The sequence below is a fragment of the Coturnix japonica genome, chromosome 17 (assembly GCF_001577835.2).
Source record: "Coturnix japonica isolate 7356 chromosome 17, Coturnix japonica 2.1, whole genome shotgun sequence".
Taxonomy (NCBI): Eukaryota; Metazoa; Chordata; class Aves; order Galliformes; family Phasianidae; genus Coturnix; species Coturnix japonica.
The window spans coordinates 4,098,850-4,113,665 of record NC_029532.1 but is presented as its reverse complement, the minus strand read 5'-3'; the positions used below and the strand labels follow the sequence as shown (position 1 = coordinate 4,113,665).

Sequence of the window (14,816 nt, the reverse complement as noted above, 5' to 3'; positions counted from 1 at the left end):
CAGATGGTAAGAGAAACAGGACCTCTCATATTATGCAAAAAGTTAGAACAGCTCCTAAACCTGACTCAATGCAACTGAAAAACAATTAGTTCACTACACAAAGCTACCTAAACAGAGAAGTTTAAATGGCTTCATTCCTGAATTAAATCAGGACTGCTACTTTCTACTCTACGGTTAATACTCTGGTCGTCCAGTAGCTTCTACAGCAGCCAACTCCCACTCCAGATGAACACACAGACTCCTATGGCAACAGGCACAGATGAAAACTTAAAAAAAACAATAAATAAAAATAATTTTAAAAAAATATAAATCAAGATGAGCAGAAACATCTCACTTCAAGCAGCTTTATAATGCAGGAGTCTGTTTAAAGCAGGCAGCAAGACTGAGATGTGACAGTCATTTTACCTCTGCTCACGACTGCATTGAAGGCACACCGATGACCTTTGAGCCAGTTCAGAAGCTGTCCTTTATCTGTGAAAGTTCAAGTCAATTGTGCTTTGAATGAATATTTCTCTGTACTTACACTTGAACTGCTGCATTATATACCAGAAATACAGAAAGTGTCCATGCACAGCCCTGAAGCACGTTGAGTATAGCCCTTGCCAGGTTAACTCATGGACGGCTGAAGTTGGAGGCATCACCAGCACACACAGATGGCAGGCACACTCCCACAGAGACACAGCACCCAGAGAGCTGACGAGCCAAAGAATCCAAATGGAAGAAGGACGGAAAACAAAACTTGTTTGTAGGAGTTTGGTATTCAATGTTACTCCTGCAGAACCCCGAGCAACCCACCATAAAGACTGGCAGGATAAGTTCACTACTTGAGTTCACAATTGGATTCCAACAGGACTCCCCAAAAGTTCACACAGCAGCTGAGCCAGCTGTTAGTTGTTCACCTTCTTTGTTTACAGTTGTTATTTTGTTCACACTTAAAATCCTTCTCTTTTAACAAAAAATAAAAAATAAATAAAAATCCAGTGCTTAAGACAGAGACAAGCAACTGAATTTTGTAAGGCTTTGGGCTGACTCTTACTGGAGCATAGCATTGCTTATAACCAATGGGTTTCTAGTGCCATCAGTAGCACACCAAGTACAACAACAGATGCTGTACAGATCCCAACAACCCTGAGGTAATAAAAGAATAAAGGAAGAGATGAAATAAACATGAGATATGTATGGTAACCTTGCCACCTAGAAGAGATTCTGAGACACCCCTGCTAATTACACACCAGGAGCAGCAGTAGAAATAATAATAATAATAATATCAGTGTATTTCAGTTTTCCTTTGTTTTACACACACACACTCACACTCACTCACTCCCCTTAACGGAATCCGTGCAGGCTTCCCCACAGAATCATCACTAATGTTTAAAAACCCTCAAATCTGCAGTACTTTCTATCTGTACAAAGTGCAGCTGGAATTGGTCTTGATCACCCAGGCTGGTTGTAGAAAGGGAAGAAACCCTCCTCTCCCTTTTCAGTTGTGCCATCTCTGCTCCCCTCCCTCCTGAGAAATGTTTAAAAACTAAAAGCCCCAATTAACCACCATCGACTGGAGATGAGTTTTGTCATCTTCTTCCAAAATGAAAAACCCCAAACAAAAATAAAAAGCAATACAAAACACACAAGGCCTCACCCACCCCAAAAACAATAGCTCCAGTTAAAAAAAAATAAATAAATAGTGTGTATATTTCATGCTAAAGAAAAAAAATAAGAAAAAAAATAAGAAAAAAAGTCACAGAAATTATTCATTTTTGGTTTTCCCTCCCCCAAACATGACACCAGGCATTTTCTCCCCCTTCCCCTGACGTAGACATGATGGTACATTCCAACCGGCAAATGTGCATCTGTGTTGAAAATGAGTTTCTACTCCTGCACGGTCCCACATGCATCGGGGAGCATCCAGCTAGCTGCTAAAGCAGAGCAAAGGCTTTCAGGTTTTGGGTATGGTCCCTGCCTGTTCCTTTGGTCCGTCCGTTTAAAGGCTCCTTGCTGCTCCCAGGTCTCTGCTCTTGTCTGTCTCTGTTAAAACACACGCTCTGGTCCCCACACCTCCTGAGTCACTGGAGCTTCGTACCCAGCTTGCGCTGTCTGTTTCTGCAACACAACAGAGGACAAGGTGAGAGGCAAGCCAGTAGGTAAAAGACAGAAGGATTAAAGCAAGGCCTTGCGCAGATCCATACAAAAATAAAGCCACCCCCATCACATTCTGCAGGGAGATCGGTCCTGCCTGCTCTCTACAGAACATGGTGGCTGTTCTAGGACTAAGTGTGCACAAGCTCACACAAAATGCAAGATCAAAAACACCTGCTCGCAAGAAACACAGGGTGGAAAGTTGAAATAATGACTTACTTGGGGTTTCCTACACTACTCCATCCACAGCACCATTATTTTCTAATACATAAAAACTACACCTCAAGTCAAGCTAGTGACAGCTCTTGCCCCCTCACCTCAGATCACTTACCTTGCTTCTGCTCTTGTGACTGTATATTCAAACCACAGGATGTTAGGAATGAGGCTGGTGTCTCGGATTAAAAAGAACTCTGAAATGGGCCTGAAAATAGACAAGGTGGTAGAAAGCAGAGAAATTATATATTTTTTTTCCTCTACCCCAGTTTTGATCAGAATACAAAAACTAATCAACCCTAACACATAACGACACGGCATAAAATCTGGTTCAAACATAACACTGCTATTCTATTTTCCTTCAAGTCTGGGAAGAAGGCTCCTTGTAAAATCCAATCAAAGAAAATATTGGTTTTTCTTTCCTTATATAATTTTTTTGGATTCTGTTAAGTTTAAATGGCTTTATAATCTCACTTGGTTGTTAAAACTGATTAAGAAGTCACTCAAAGAAGTTACAGAGGCCCCATCCCTGGAGGTGCCCAAGGCCAGGCTGTGTGGGGCCCTGGGCAGCCTGAACTGGTGGGGGACACCCAACCCACAACAGGGGTTGAAATTAGGGGAGCTTTAAGGTCCCTTCCTTCCCAAACCATTCTATGATATGAAAAGCTACTTCTTAACCAATACTCTGCCACAACCCACAACTTCAGAGGGGCCTTACAAATGTGTTTCTTAAATGTCCTCTCTCCCCCATCCATACGTGATCTTTTGTATAGACATGCAGAAGAAAACACAGAAGAACAAGTTATAAGCTGTACAACAAAGCCATCAAAGCTGGAACAGAACCCAGGAATTCCCATTTCTAATACTTATAACACAGTCCACGGGACTTTGACAGCCCATGGAGACAAGGCTTACGCAGCTACAACTGTTTTAGAGACTAAAGTACTTTTGCATTTGTTTTCCTTCAGATGAGAGGTACAAATTTTACACTTTTTTTTTTCCAGGTACCAGGGAGTTGTACTTTACTGTGCAATCAACTCATTTCAAGAAGCTCATTTAATGAGCACCACGGTGATCCAAGAAATGCAGACTTGCAGGAATAAAACCTTCACAGAACAGAGACTCACCATGCAGCTATCCTTGGGAAGAGAGGAGTTAGTATCTCTTGTGTGAAGGCAAACCAGGCTATGGCCATAACACTTCCTGCCACACCTCCATATAAGACTTGGCTCCAGGTGTGGTAAAGCAAATAAACCCTGCAGTGGAAGAGAAAAGTCAGCAGACAGGCATTAAAGCAAGAGTAGGTGTGACTCAAGGGCTGATACTTCACTGGACTCTCCCAGGTTTTGAGGAAGTTATCCTCCAGATGTTAGAAGTGGATGTTTTACTTCACGTTTCATTAGAAAGTCAACCAAAAACAAGTTGGAAAAGCTGGAATACAAACTGTGCCTCCTCTGCTACAGTAGGTTCAGCTTACAGCGTTTCTACTTGGAGCTTAACTGAATAATTCACCACATATCTTTGGAAGAGCTGAAGAACTGCCACTCTGGGTTCCCACAAGAGACTTCTCCAAAGCCAGCAGCAGAAGTCCCCTCCAAGTCCTCCTTGAGGACTTAAAACAGACGGCATTCTTGTCTTAATTTTCCAGCTCTCAAGTGTGACAACACACAGGCTACAACTACAGAGCACCTACTGCAGGTGCAACCAACCAGAGAGCTGTACTTATGGTTCCTAACGTTGCCCCTGCACACAACCTACACAAATCATACCCCAAATTCTTCTCCCCCCATGTATGTGGCCATTAAGATCACCTTAGTTGACCTGCCTTGCAGAAAGATTTCAAGTTAGTCTCTATTTTAATTAGTCCTTTTATGAAGTCGTCCTGTCAGTTTTAAAAGTAACCAGTACTAAGGAGGCAGCTCTCGTATGTAGTCAACTGTGCAAACTGCTTTTCTGTGGAAGATACAGCCTTATTTCCAGCCAGAATCTGTCTGTTTCCACACGCTGGAGCTCATTGTATTATTTGTTAAAGGAGAAAAGTAAATCATTATCAACACTTCATTTTCTTTACTCGTCGTGTTAACATAACTCAATCTTGCAAGTCAAACAGCTCTAAATGTCTGTAGCTAATGCTCAAGCAAAACAAACAGTTTGACCGACTGTAGCAACCCACGTGCTGCAGATGCTGGTGTGCCAAGCCATGGTGCAATGCTTTCATGATTAGTGCTGGAAAGAGGGCTAGGCAGTGAGGCTGGAGCATGGCAATGGAGCCAGCAGGGGGTCGGGCGCAGGCTCAGCTGATCTCAGGTTTCATAAATGCATCGGTGAAGCACTACACACGTAGCACCTTTGGTTTGTTATCTGAAGGGGCTCATGGCAACGCAGCAGCTTCCACAAAGCTCTCTCACTTGTACAGGGCAGTCGTGGAGAGTTACATCAGAAATGCAGGACAAAGAAGGACAGATCTGCTGGCTGTTAAAAGCCACAGGGGTGTATGAGAGCATAAGACAAACAATTGCTCCATACCTACTATATGAGACTAGCAAAGCCACTGTGACGAGGCAGATGGACAGCACATGTCGCCATAGTAAATCCAGAAACCTCGCATTGTTTGTTTGGTGCATTCTGAAAGAGATGGAGAGCCATTAGCACAGTGGCAGGAAGCTGAGGAGTCCTTGTAACTACTCTCACTACCTCTGAAACCCTAGGAAAGCTCTGCTCCAAGGGGTGATGGGCAGCTCAGTATCATCCCAGCATCAGTCTGTCCCACTGGCAGCACTTACAGAGAAGCCAGAAAGCCATACTTCTCTCTTCAACTATTTTCAGGGATCACTGTGATGGAAGGCAGAACGCTCACAATTACCACAACTGATGTGAAAGGCACATGCTGAGCATATGCAACAGGGAGCCAAGACCTCAGAGTCCTCCGCTGCCCACAAAGCCAGAAGGAACTATGAGTTTTGTCCTTCACACTTGGAGCCACAAGACAGAGCCATGCCCAGCAAGAGCTTCAGAACAGCACAGCGCAAAAAGACAGTACTTGGTATGGGAGATGAACTAAAAGGTCATGCAAGTGGGCAAGAGGTATTACCTGAGATCACAGACAACCCCACTGACAAAACTGAGCAGATACATGAGAAAGCAGCTCTTCTTTCCTCCTCTCTATTCACCACCCGCCCCTTCTCTCACACTAAAAGGATCATCATGGCTTATAAAAAACAAATGAGGAGACCTGTGCTCAGACAGGCATCAGGAAGCCCACCCCTACCCTTCCCTTTTCAGCAGTGGTAACCACAGCCCTACATTCCAATAGAAACACTTCATCCACTTTAGCCACATCAAATTGTGGAGGGCCTCAGATTTAACTTCACCGTGTGCTGAAGCAGCACATGGCATTGAAGCCATCTATCGGAGGTGTTTCAACATGTTAACAGCCAAAACCTGATACTGAATTTTTACCTTAAATAAAGGAACAGAAATGAATAGACAGAGAAAAACCACATGAACTGGGAGTGGCTGGACGGCATCCCATATTTTGTGGTCACTGTTGAATGGGCTTCTGGGAAGAGAAGAAGAAAGAGTATGGTCAAGGTCTGCTCTGTACACAGCAACAGGAACACTCCAAAGGTAAAGCCAAACGACTCCACTGGAGTCTGCGCACACAGCTTCACAGGACACATCTCTGCCAGCCTTCTTACACCCCAACATCCAAAGCCAACACGAGGCAAACAGGAAAGCACCTTCTAACACCCCACAATTATCATTCCACTCCAGGTCAAGCAATCCCATGTCAGCAATGGGCCGTACCGTACCTTCACAGGGCCGTGGCTCCCGGATAACATTTTTTATTAACCAGTTCACTCCCTCGTTGAAAGCCAGCCCTCCCAAGAAAGAGATCTGTGAAGGCAAGACAACCGTGTCATCCTATTTAAAAAGATTCATCTACTTACCAGGTTCTCTCTGTAGAAAAACCCCCAAGTCATGCATTTCTAATATTCTTTTTTTTGACTACCAGAATTACAACCAACAGCTCCACAGTACTCTAGCTGAGGAAGAAAAGCATTTATTTTTCAGTCTCCCTTGTGTATCTGTCAACATATTGTGCATTCAAAGCTTGTCAGCAGATAATTCAGAGGACAAGAATGACACTTGTTCAATAACGTTTGCATACCCCCACCAGTGAGCACAGAAAATAATACTTTTTAAACCCAGCAAGTTCCAAGGGATGGTCCGACATTGTCGGCCAACAGGGGGAGCACACACACCATTATTTGGGTAATTAGCTCAAAGAGCAACTTTTTAGGCTTTCTGGCTTTTCCCCTCTATGAATGTTTTCATCCTGAAGCTGCTGTCTTCAGTCTAAAATGAAGTTACATTATGAACTGAGACGGACTGGCAGCAATTGCTGTTTTTCTTATTCCACAACCACATTGGCAGATGCGGTGGCAGTGGGTTGACGGTTGGACTTGAAAGGTGGAAAAAACTTCTAAGATCACCATGATTTCATACAGCCCTTCTAGATCAAGTCCTATTGCTGTGACAAAATCCCCATCTGGTGATGATGCTCTGACTCTTTAACACTCAGTCCTATTTGAATTTCCCATTCTATGTCCTGATTCATGGGCAGCTGGGGTCTCACACCACCCCAAAGGTGACTTTTCACATGAACTGGGAACCAACCTCAACCCTTGCTGCATCACCAACATCTAACAAGCCAATGCACCCACAAATCTGTTAATTTTAAGGCAATAGTTGCTCTAGATTATGTTCAGCCCTGGGTCAGCGAAAATAAAGAGTTGGATTGCCTACATTTAACAGCTGTCTTTCCTTCAGTTTAGGAACCTACAAGTCCCATTCCCAGGTCCCTTGAGCTGCTGGTTCCCATGACACCATGGCCTCGTATCAGGAACCTGCTGCCAAAAAGTCTTCCAGCGACCCCATTTTATCTGTTTACCGAGGGTAAATTTTACAAATGCTTCATACCTCCTGAAGAGCATTTATCCATGACTGACCCCCAACCACCTGTCGGAGCAGACAAAGCACTAATGAAGAGTCCTTTATTGCTCACTTGGACAGAAGCAAGAGTCTCTTCTGTCCCTGCTATTCAATGCACAGCTGGGAAGCAGCCCTGAGACAGATCCAGTCCCGCAGGAATTTGTAGGTTTTATTTGGAATCTTATTTTGTGCCTCAGTGCTGTTCAAAGAAAGCACATCCTACTGAGTCAGACACTATTTCCTGCACATTATCCATCTTGCAAACCCTGTTAGTGCTACGACCCTCATGGATTTTGGATCAAGGTAAAACACTACTATATCCCACCACGAAGCAGCATTGAATCTCAGATCTCTCTCATCAATGTCTGTGCACAGATAGGGCTAAAACATAGCATGGAGTAACAGAACATCAGCAAAGACTGATCTTTTAGCCCATTACAAATGACAGCACCTTCTGCTGCTGACAGCAGATCATCTTACCTAAGCTTTTTTCTCCCCTGTTTATAAAGAGCAAAAGTGTGAAAACAGGAGCACCACGTCACAAATGACAAGATTTCTATGGTAAGGAGCTGGGAAGGGAGAGGAAAACTCACCGTGTGAAGCTCTCTCTTGAATATGATGAGCGTTACAAAGCCAACAATAATGAATATTGGACCAAGACTCAAATAAGCTAAAAGCTGACCAGAGAAATCACCTAGGGAAACAAACAAGAGAAACAAATCAGCCTGAACTTCACAAGTACTTGCCACCAGGATGTGGGTCAGCTGCTGCCCTGAATTGCTGAGAGCAGAGGGGTAAACTCAGCACTGCAGCACGTCTCCATTTTGCTGACTGACAACAACTGCTGGAGCCCGACGGGAGCTGAGGCAAGGAAGGCAGCAGTGTTCACATGCAGGCTCAAAAGCAGGGATGAGAGGAGCTTGGCATCCTCCTGCAGAGATTACTGCCAGCCAACTTACAACAATGACCACGGGTGCGGGCCCAGTGCCACTTTAATCCAGTATAAGCACAGGCTGCTGTAAAAGAGGCAGCATCTTTCCCTCCCCGCATTCATACTGCCTACCCGTGCCAGCAATTACCAGCAAACACTCCCTAAACAAATCCTTTCCCACTCCCTTCCTAAAAAGGGTTCGTTTTCAGCTGGATCAGCTTCCTAATCTGTCTCACCATGTGTCTGCATGAACACTAGCATTAGCAGCACAGGGAGGAAACAAACAGCTAAACACTGCAGATGAAAGGAGGAAAAAAAAAAAAAGGAAAGCCAAGGATTTTATTGCCACTAGTCCACTTGTGTCATACAGAGGGGATACAGGGCCTGCACCCTCACTAGCAAACAGTGTAGTCATCCCCTGCAAGAATCCAGGAGATCTCACAAGAGGACATAAGGTACTTCAAACATGCATCTGTTTTATCCTGAACTTGCACGGACACAGGAAGAGGAAAGCAACAGCACAGAGCTAGAAAATTGCAACCCGAGTCTGTCCTGCTTCTGTTCCCTGAAGAATTAGATTTGAGAACAACTTCATCATCTATTCCTACGTGTTTTAGTTTGTAACACCAGTGAAATGCAGGAGACTCTCAGGATAAACCCTTCAATAACACAGGGGTTTGGCTGGAGTGAGGTTATGTTTTGGTCATTACCTGGAAAGTGTTAGAAAACACTGAATTTGGAACTTTTCCTATGACACATGGCAGGTTTGCTCCGCAGCAGGTGGGTTCCAGAAGCCACCAATGCAGAACTGCAACATATCAAGGCAATGCAAAGTGGATGTAGGTGCATCAGCTGCCTAACAACAGAGCATCATACCCCTTAGGGTTTCATATAAATCATACTCTATGAACTGACCTTAAATGAAGAAGAAATCCATTAGATAAGCTACCAGACAATCCAAACTGAAAGCTTTAGGAACACTTTCCATAAGCCTCAGCTCCAGCATTGTCAATAAGGGTTAGTTCCTCACTGAGGAATCACCGTATTTCAGATCACTGTCTGTAAATGGTACATAAGCATTTTGGTATTCAAGACATTATTTTGTCAACAGAAACCATATTATTTGTCTCCTGGGGAAGGACAGGGGGCTGTCTGTTACCTGCACAGACAGAGGAATGCTTCAGGAAGTCGTCTTTAATGTAAATAGCACCAGTAACATCATATTGAGGATCCTCCACAGTGTTATCATATAGCACTACCAATAAATGAAACCACCAGCACACACTTTCCACCTGAAACCAATATTACAAATCAGTCCCCTCAACACTTAACTGTCCCTTTAATGCAGCACAGAGACAGTACCCATAGAATTTCCTATTGCTGTGGCCAACAGAAATCAAACAGAATCATGTTCTGAAGCTGCTCTTTCTCCTTGAGGTGACAAAACAGCTGTGCATTAACTGAAGGCTGTGCCCTGTAAACTGCACCAGAAACTCATTAATACCATCCTAAAAGCACTCACTAGATTAGCAGGTTAAGGCAGAGCTACACTAACTGAACCAGCTCTGAAGTGACTGGAAGGGAGCTCGGAGAGCAAGGCCATGCTGAGCACTGCTCAGAGCCCCAGGGAATGACAACTTGTGTCACTTCTGCCCACTCTCACGCTCCAACACACTCAGGGACCTCATCCCAAAGAGTGGGGAATAGCCGGAGAGCCGGCAGCTTCACGTCCAGTCAGATGGAGCAAGCAGGTTCCACGCTACCTTCTATAAAAAGAAGTCTTCAATTGTGCTTCAACTTGAGAACACAAAGCAGTGCTTACGAGCAGGGAGAACACGCCTGATGAGAAGCGCCAAAACCTCAGGAAACTACAAGAGAAAAATATACTTAATACAGAGTTTGGGTTCTTATTTGTTGAGCTTGTTTTGTTTTATTTCTTTCAATAAGTCCAGCATCATTTAAAGAGGAAGATGAAACAATAAAGAACCTAACTACCTCAATTACAGGCATCCGAGGGATGAACAGAAGAAACAGCACTCGTAGCTCAGAAGTACATCATTTCTTCCGCCTTCACTCAGCATTTACTTCTGCTCTAATTCAACGTTTTCCCCAGCATTCTTTCAGGGGAAACATGCAAGGTTTGCCACACCAGCTCAACCTGCACATAAGAAAAACGTGAATCAACAGCACTACCCACATCCTACCACAAGACCTGGCTCTACCACTGCGGCTTCCTATTGAGGCATCTACTCGTGGCACTGCTGCTGGTTGAGGTGCAAGCTGCGCAGACAGACGGTGTATTTTGTTTCACGTGCATTGACACCAGTAAGTATTCATGTCTGATTTCCATTTCCTCTGCTTGAACATATCCTGCTGTCACAAGCTGTGGAACAATAAGAACATTTTCAGGAGGCTTTAAACTACACCATGAGACACACAGACATTAAACTTCTGCAGAAAGACTGAACGTAAAACCCAGCATTGAAGGAACCAAATCACTGGGTTGCAAAGAAATACTGAGGTGTGAGATGAGCCCCAGTTCATGAGCTTCCACCCCGAGCAGAACACAGGGCAAGGGCCTGCAGCACAGATGTGCTTATAGGAGCATCACAGGCTGATTCTCAGCCAGCTCTGCCCACTTGTCTCTCCACTTCTGCCTGACAATAGCAAACAGGAAGATTCTCTGCCATCCTGCAGATATAGGGTTTGCCACTGCAGGGTTCACTCCTCACTGCTTGTCCAATGTGAAAAAGACCCAAAGCTTTAAGGATCCCAGCTGAACCAAAGGACTCTGTGTTTCTCCTCCAGCGAAACTCACCCCACAGGCAGGAAGTCCCTGTAGATGTGTTTTAAGTCCCATGCAAAGTAACGCACAGGGAAAGAAACCCAACCCTAATTACACACACACAGCAGTGGCTTTTAGTTTAGTTAAAAAATCACCTCCAGCTTAGCATGAGTCAATACCTTCTGAGTAGCATCCACTGCTCTGGAGCAGTCCAAAAACCAAGGAGAACATTTTAAGAGTCAGAAGTTGCTGACCCAAAATTCTGTGATTCTTGATGCACTGTAACAGCAAACATAGCAAAGGCAAATGAAAAGTGGATGGAGATAACAGTAATGGAACGGCAGCCACATGTATCGAGGAGCTCCAGTTTTCAAGTGAAAAGGAACTGGCTCATGTATGATACAGAGAAATGGTAAACATTTGTTACATCTCACTGCACATGAAATAGAGAGCGTTCAATGAAATTACTGAGCAGCGGGCTTAAAAGCAGGAAAAAAAACCTTAAGCTATTACAAATCTTAGTGCCATTGGTACTGTAGAGATCCAAAGTGGAAATGGGTTCAAAGAGCAATTAGACAAAATCAGAGAACAGCTTTTACGAAGCCATTAAAGGACATCACAATCCCGATGCAATCACCAACTCATTACTGGAAGATATACAGAAGGAGCATTACTCCTGCCCACCTGCCAGGGACTGGACACTGTGCCAAATGATCCCTTGGTCTCAACAAAAGCACAGTTGCTGCAATGCAAAGTGACAGCAGGACATTTTTATAGAGCATCCTCTCCAGCAGCATGCTTTAATGCATTGCCAAGTAGCATCGCCATCTTTCACCTTTTCTCTAGCTTTGATTTTGATGTTTTCTACCACTGATTTTTCAGTTAGCTTCCCAAAAATGCCATCCCTCCATCCGTTTGCAGATCATTTTAGCAGGTTGTTCCTCAAAGCTGACACTGCAGGAAGCCCCAAAGGCCGTGCAGCCACCCGAGCACCTCGAACACACATCTGAAGTACCTGCATCGACAAGGAAACATTAGAGGAAGGCAGGAAAGATGAGCACCCTTCTGGAGGCACCTGCCCCTTCCACAGCCACTAGCAGATAGGCCATGAACAGGCTTCCTCTGTCAGACAAACAGCAGTTTTCAGCTGATCGCAGTGGAAGGGCACTCACTCGCTGCAGACAAAAGCTGGGACAACAGCAGCTCTGTGCTGGAAGTCTTTAAAGATGAGAGATTTGAAGAGTCAGTTGCCACCATGGCTCAGCTCACTGCATGCCAGGCCAGCAGCCCCAGGGCTCAGCCAAGAGCAAGAGTTTGTCACACGACGGGACGTGACGTGCCAAGAGTTTAATAATTTATGTTGGTAAAAGCAGGATCTATTTCTCATTCTGACCCCACTCTGTCAGCACAAGGTTACATCAATTCCACTGTACCGAACCATACCGCTCATCATTATTTTATAAATATATTACCTAGCAGCTTTAATGGATCTGGACTTAAGCCCTACACAGACTGAACATAACAGCTTTCTAAATAAAGTCAGATCACTTCCCTTAAATCCAAGGCAAAACATCAGCCTGACCACCTTCATGCAACGCATTTCTCTGGATCAGTGTGGATGAAGAAACTTTGACCACCTGGAAATGTTTTATTCTTTCAGTCCACTGTGTTTTTGGGCTTCTGGAATCACTTATTTGACCCAAGCCCAGCACAGTGCTCTTCCCTGTACCGCAGAGCCCTTTGCTGGCTATGATTTACCTGCCCCACACAATCACCTTCTGCACTGGCCTGTAGATAAAACAGTCAATGATGAGAGGAGATAATCATCTTGTCACATACCTCAAGGGTCCTTTTCCCATTCAGGGTCTCCTCCAACTCAAATGATTCTATGACTATGATTCCTTAAGGTCTGTCGGGTGACCCTTGCACAGCCAAACCTTCAGATTTCAACCTTTATTTCCCAACACAGCCCAAGGAGGAGCACACAGGACACCGTGCATTGCCAGGTTCAGATAGAGAGGAGACAGAGTGCTATGAGGAAAGATTCCCTCTGTTCTCCTTAGCTTAGTGGGATGCTTGAGAAGCAGGGGAGCAGAAGAACACAAAGGAAAAGGTGAAGGGGGTGAAGGAAAACACATAAAGCAGCTTTAGGTACTACACTGCTGAGTAGTCGGTCAGACTTTGACCAGCTCAAAGGTTAGTTAAGACTGACACCCTAATGCTTAACGTGCTGCTATACCTTCCTGCCTCAGCACAGCTCAAAGCACCTGAGGAGCCCCCAGAGCACCACACCGAGACCTCACGGCTTCACTTAACCGCACTGAGGGGTGGCAGTAAGGCCGGGCCCTATAGCCCCACTGCACTACATGGCCAGGACCCCATCCCCATAGCCCCATAGGCACAGCGCCCCGCACAATGCGCATGCGCCGAGTCCCCCCTTTAGGCTCACTATCTCGCAGCAAGACCCACCGTCCCTCAGTGCGCACGCGCGCCCCGCCGCCTGCAGGCGCCCAGTCAATGGCTCACTATTTGGCAGCCGCCAGCCCGGCCCTATGAGGTGCCGTGGGGCGGCGGGTGGGGCCCGCCATTAAGAATAACGGCGGGGAGGTTCGGGCGGGGACGAAGCGGAGCGTTACCTGCGGGATATTCGACGTGAGTGAGGGACACCGGCCGCCACGGAGCGGGGAGCGAGCACTCACCGACTGCGGCCATCTTACCCGGATACCGGGCCGGGCCGCAACAACCAATTGGGGAGCAGTTACGGGGCGGTGCGACCAATGGGCGGGGGAGATGTGAGTAGCGAGCCAATGATGATGAGAGACAGGTGAGGTGCCGGCCAACCCAGGGCTACCCAATTAAAAATCGAACCCGGGGAGTGGCAGAGCCAATAGGCTGCTTGCATCGCCGCCCAATGGGATGGGGACGCAGGTAGCGGGAAAACCAATGGAGAGAAAGGCGGGCCTCATGCTCTTTCCTCATTGGAGGGAAGAGCTATGCAGATTAGCCAATCACCAGCTTCCATTGCAACCCTCTATAGCCAATCAGCTGTGGAGGTTGGCGCGGGGGGCTGAGGAAGGGGCGTAATGGCGGGGGGTCTTAAAGGGACCGCTGGGCTCCTCACAGCACGACGAGCAACGGGCCGGCCCTGTGTGTGGGGGGAAGGCCTGTAAGAGGTCACTGTTCTGTTATAACCGAGATTGATGCAGCTGCACTGCGTTATTTCACTGCTTGGAGGCATAACGCCTCACTCGGTGCTGCACAAAGTGTGAGCTGTGTGGAAAATTCGTGTATTTATTAGGGATAATAAGTTCCCCCCATTGCAAACCCGATCAAAATCACAGAGCAAAGCTTACCTGGAGAGACTGAGGACAGAGCAGGGAATACATGCAAAACCAGCTCCTAAAAGGCAAACATAGCTCAAAGCAAACTAAATTAATTCCAGTTAAAAATAAAGACAAAAAGAACCTGAGAGCAGCATAGGAAGCCATAAACATAAGCAGCCATACACATAGGCAAGAGACAGGGAAAGGGTTGGGTTGTTTTCTTCACCTCAGGACACAGGCTGGGCTAAACGCATCCTGTGGTGTTCCAATAACGATTATATCCAGCTCATTTTAAAAGCCTTTTCAGGTTGGCACCGAGCCTGTCATAGCAAGAAAAATAGCATCGAAGACTCGTTATTTTGATAAAGAAAGAAGATATTTACTGCAGAAGTTCATTGTGTTATAGGAGAGTGATATAAGGCAGCAGGAGCGA

At 45.6% G+C, this 14,816-nt stretch overlaps 1 protein-coding gene across 1 annotated transcript; it reads right to left on the bottom strand.

The window, feature by feature from the left end:
* Positions 1 to 739: 739 nt before the first annotated feature.
* Positions 740 to 13,827, bottom strand: DOLPP1 (dolichyldiphosphatase 1). The gene is made up of 8 exons (XM_015878949.2): positions 13,697 to 13,827; positions 7,938 to 8,038; positions 6,162 to 6,246; positions 5,809 to 5,908; positions 4,876 to 4,974; positions 3,477 to 3,605; positions 2,468 to 2,557; positions 740 to 2,100 (listed from the first exon to the last, which is right to left on the bottom strand). Exons 1-8 carry the CDS (start codon positions 13,770 to 13,772, stop codon positions 2,064 to 2,066), a joined length of 717 nt encoding a protein of 238 aa, XP_015734435.1. The 5' UTR covers positions 13,773 to 13,827; the 3' UTR covers positions 740 to 2,063.
* Between the last annotated feature and the right edge of the window lie 989 nt (positions 13,828 to 14,816).

What these genes read in the sequence shown, in the direction of transcription:
- DOLPP1 (XM_015878949.2), bottom strand. Translation starts at nt 13,772, where the DNA reads ATGGCCGCAGTCGGTGAGTGCTCGCTCCCCGCTCCGTGGCGGCCGGTG. An exon ending in TCAAGAGAGAGCTTCACACG is followed by an intron (nt 6,247 to 7,937) that starts GTGAGTTTTCCT and finishes TTGCCTTCACAG; the next exon opens with ATCTCTTTCTTGGGAGGGCT. An exon ending in TTTCTGTTCCTTTATTTAAG is followed by an intron (nt 4,975 to 5,808) that starts GTAAAAATTCAG and finishes CATCTCTTTCAG; the next exon opens with AATGCACCAAACAAACAATG.